At 48.0% G+C, this 4,721-nt stretch overlaps 1 protein-coding gene across 1 annotated transcript in view; it reads right to left on the bottom strand.

Moving 5' to 3' along the window:
* The window catches only part of CLNS1A (chloride channel, nucleotide-sensitive, 1A), a 16,564-nt gene that overhangs the window by 11,596 nt on the left and 247 nt on the right, over positions 1-4,721 (bottom strand). The window contains exon 2 of the mRNA XM_010001063.1: positions 745-881. Coding sequence (XP_009999365.1) covers positions 745-881 — 137 coding nt within the window. The remainder of the gene's footprint in view (positions 1-744; positions 882-4,721) is intronic.

The following is a 4,721-nucleotide window of genomic DNA, read 5'->3' as shown; positions in this document are numbered from 1 at the left end:
GCAGGAATTCATAAAGGCTAGAGAGGGTAGTGACATAACATAAATTCAATTAAGAAATATGATACCTAAGCTGGAATCCCTGGGTGACTGCAGAGGAACTAAATTGCTTCAAATGAGTGTAAGAAAGAGAGCAGAGAAGTGATTCTCAGCAGCTCCAGCTGCACATGGTCACACACAGAGAGCAGAACAGTGCAGGAGTGACTCTAAACAAGGGCAAAGCAGCTCTGCTCTGGAGACAGGCTGAGAGAGTTGGAGGTGTGCAGCCTGGAGAAAAGAAGGCTCCAGAGACACCTTAGAGCACCTTCCAGTGCCTGAAGGGGCTACAACAAAGCTAGGGAGGGGTTTTGGACAAGGGCAGGAAGTGATAGTACAAAGGGGAATGTATTATAATTGGAAGAGGGGAGATTTAAATTAGACATTAGAAATTCTTCCCTGTGAGGGTGGTGAGACACTGGAACAGGTTGCCCAGGGAAGTTGTGGAAGCCCCATCCCTGGAAGTGTTCAAGAACAAGTCGGACAGGGCTCTGAGCAACCTGATCTAGTGGGAGATGATCTTTACATTCCCTTCCAATCAAAACCATTCAATGATTCTAAAATAACTGTCCTTCAGGAAAACATCAAAGAAAACACAAGCTGTTATCTGAATGAAGTAAATAATTTTTAAAACCAAACTGTATTCTTTTTGTAGAGGAAATCCTGCCTCTCAGGACAGGATGGGAAGATGAAGCAAGACCCCAGGCATACCTTCAAACTTGGCATTCACCATCACGTACAAGTGCTCGCAGGGGTAGGCGGCCAGGTCCCTGGAGACGGCGTGTAAACTTATGGTGGGGTAATCCAAGGAGAAGCCAACTCCTGAGTTTTCCAGCCAAGAGAGGCGACTAACGAGGAGGAGGGGAAAAAAAGAGACAAGTTAAGAAAGTACCAGAGGAATCTAAGCTACATGACTCACGCCTGCAGGTAAGGAAACCAAACCCCAAGCAAGTAATTCAAGGCACTTCCACCATCCCAGACCTGACAGGTCACTTAAACAGTGTAACTGGTGGCTGAGGTAGAATAAACCTTCACTTAAAAGCCTGAAGCTGAACACCCTGAACACACACTTCAGCTTTATCATATTTGTACTAAATCCTGCATTTCTCTGCCTACACCTTCATTTTCTCCTCTCTGTAGATTTTTACCATCCTAAAGATAACTACAGAGGTTCCAGACTGTAACTGATAACTCACACTATTAAATGTCTGTGCGTTTTCAAGATAAAGAGAACACTGAAAAGGAAGTCACTGCTGTAATCTCTAAAGGATTATAGATCTGATGTGGGTATAGCCTACGTGCAGAAAACCATCAGTTCTGTGATCAGCAGGGCCAACAAAGCCAGGTTATGGTTTCCCACCCTTCAAAACTTCTGTGCTATAACCACTGCTTCCCCCAGTTTTCACCCTCATCCCTCATCACAGCATGAGACAGAACAGTTGCCACTGAGCTTCTACCTCCTTCATTTGGAATCACAGAATGGTCAAGGTTGGAAGGGACCCCAAAGATTACCAGGTTCCAACCTCCCTGCTATGAGCAGGGACACCTCCCACCAGACCAGGCTGCACATGCGTCATCCAATCTGCCCTTGGACACCTCCAGGGAAGGGGCAGCCACATCATAAAGATATGCATAAAGAAAGGCACATCAGACAGATCAATGTCTTTCTAGCAGCCAAGAAACCCAAGTCAAGCTCATTTTGGGTGTCTGTTATCAATGAGGTGACACAGGCAACAGGAACACTGAGGGGGAGAAAGTGAGACCTCCACGATGTGTGGAACTCAGCATTCCCAAGTTTTTGCAGAGGGACAAAATCAATGAAAAGGTCTCTGTCAGGGAGAGTAAGAGCTTGTGAAGTGGGAGCAAGGAATTTCTTTCCTAATCCTAACTGGCCAATTATCAGTGTTTACAGCTGCTGACTCAGAGTCCGTGTGTGGATCCAAAGCCACATTGTTTGCCTGGTTCTCCCCAGCACTCCTGCAAACCCTAGTGTTTTCTATTCATTACCAGCAAGTGACTCTGGTAAATGCTCTGGGATGTGCTCAGAACACGTTGGGAGGGGCCTGGCAGACTTGTTTGTGCCTCACACAAAAATCTATTGAAAGCAAGTTACATGGAAACTCAATGTTACACGTGTTGGGAGCAGATGCTGAGTCAACAGAAGCCCTTGTATCTGCAACCAAGGAGCTAAACACAACAGAAACCGGGATTCTAGAGGGATCCCTCTCTGAGAGGAACCCAGCAGCAGCAAAAGGTTCAGGTGGTGCAAAAAAATCCTCAAATAATATTGCCTGTTCTAGAAACACTTGATAGTCACAGAATCACAGAACTGTCAGAGTTGGAAAAGATCCTCTAGTCCAACTCCCCTGCTAAAGCAGGATCACCCAGAGCACATCACCCAGGGCTGCATCCAGGGGGTTGGAATATCTCCAGAGACTCCACCCCCTCCCTGGGCAGCCTGTCCCAGGGCTCTGTCACCCTCCCAGGCAAGAAGTTTTCCCTCCTCTTTCAGTGGCACTTCCCATGTTCCAGCTTGTGCCCGTTCTCCCCCGTCCTGTCCCTGGGCACTGCTGAGCAGAGTCTGGCTCCATCCTCCCTGCACCCACCCTCTAGATACTTATAGGCATTAATAATAGTCTAAAAGTTTTAAAAGACAATTCACCCCTCAGTGGTTGGGAAATAACTCTGAACTAGTGGGTGTATGTCACTCACCTGACTGCACGTGAACAGGGCCTTTCCCACAGAATTCACTGCCTTGCTGCTAAGTGTTCACACAGAGCTGACCAAGTTGGTCAGGTTGCTGTGTGACACCTCTCCACAAATTTCAATTTCTTAAGATCTTAAGGATCTTCTGAAATGAAAGGCACACCAGCTACGGAAACTGTTACTATCCTTGTTTTCACAAAACTAAAGCTGTGTTCTGAAACTTAAAAAAAAACACCTCAGTGTTTTTTTAATCCCTTGGAGGTGGGTGTAAGGAACCAGACTGTGACAGTGGGGTATGTTGACAAGGGCATGTAAGGACAGGAGAAGGGGTAATGGTCTGAAGCTAGAAAAGGGTAGACTGAGATTGGACATTAGGAAGAAGTTCTTTAATATGAGGGTGCTGGATCACTGGAACAGGTTGCCTAGAGAGGTGGTGGAGGGATCTCCATCCCTGGAGACATTTGGGGTCAGGCTTGATGGGGCTCTGAGCAACCTGATCTATTGTGAGATGTCCCTGCTTATTGTAGGGGGGTTGGACTAGATGACCTTTAGAGGTCCCTTCCAACCCAAGACATTCTTTGACTCTATAATTACTCTTGTTCCCCAAATGAGAACCAGAAGAAGAATTTTCTCCTTGTCTTTTTTTTCCTGATATGTTTTAGTTTTGAGAAATGGCAACTTAACTCAGGGATTCTGAAGAGAGGTTCCTCAGTAACTCATTAAGGGAAGGAGTCACAAAACCTAATTTGTGAGATCTAGAACTCCCTGGGAAAAAAAACCCAGTAAGTTTCATGGACCTCCAGCATTGTTTTGCCCTGTTCACTTACATTCCCCTAAGACTTCAGAGGAAGCTTAAATAACATGTTGCACCTAAGCAATTTTTAAAACTGTAACTGTTTAATTTGAATGAAACAAGCAGCACTGTTCTACTGCAAAAACATACTGTATTTAGAATAGTCTTCCATGGTTAAAGACAATCATACTGCCTTCACCAACAAGCTGTCTTGTGTTCAGGTGAGTAACGTGACATGAGACTTCAGAGAATTCAGGAGTTAATAACAGTAGAAAACCAGCCCCATCCACTCTGTGACAATGGAGAGAGGTGTTGGGTTTTTAAGACCCTGGCCACCCAGGCTGTGCTATTCCCTCTTGTGTTTAAAACACTATTTAGAGGAGGAACAGTGAGGACCCACCTCAGAGTCACAAGCACCTTTGAGGGCCTTCCCCCCCATGACGACCTTCCTGATGAGAGTCCCCCACAACACTGGGCCCCTCAGTTTCAGAAGGACAGGGAAATACTTGAAAGAGTCCAGGGCAGAGCCAGAGATGCTGAAGGGAGTGGAGCATCTCCCTGCTGAGGAAAGGCTGAGGGAGCTGGGTCTGTTGGGCTTGGAGAAGAGGAGACTGAGGGGCCACCTCATCCCTGGTTACAAACACGTTCAGGGCAGTGTCAGGAGGAGGGAGCCAGGCTTTGTGCAGTGATGTCCAGTGACAGGACAAGGGGCACTGGGTGCAAACTGGAGCACAGGAAGTTCCATGTGAATCTCAGGAAGAACTGCTTTCCTGTGAGAGTGACAGAGCCCTGAGACAGGCTGCCCAGAGAGGCTGGGGAGTCTCCTTCTCTGGAGACATTCAAACCCTCCTGGCCACGTTCCTGTGTGATGTGCTCTGGGTGCCCCTGCTCTGGCAGGGGGGTTGGGCTGGGGGAGCTTTCCAGGTCCCTTCCAACCCCTGGGATTCTGTGATTCTGTAACGCTCTTCGGGTAGGTCCACTCAGGGGAGACCCCTCAGGGGACCAAGCCCCTCAAGGGAGGCCCTACAGCCCCTCAGGGACAAGAACTCCCACACGGAGCCCTCCCAGCCTGCTGCCCACCAAACCCCACAAGCGGGCTCCCTGCGGGGAAACCACACATTCCCCTCACGACGGTATCACCGCTCCCCACGGAGCAGCCTCTACCAGAACGGATCCCACACCCCGCGGC

This window comes from Chaetura pelagica, unplaced genomic scaffold (genome assembly GCF_000747805.2).
Source record: "Chaetura pelagica isolate M959 unplaced genomic scaffold, ChaPel_1.0 scaffold56, whole genome shotgun sequence".
NCBI classification, from domain to species: domain Eukaryota; kingdom Metazoa; phylum Chordata; class Aves; order Apodiformes; family Apodidae; genus Chaetura; species Chaetura pelagica.
Note: the sequence above shows the minus strand (reverse complement) of the source record. Positions and strands in the feature narration are given on the sequence as shown.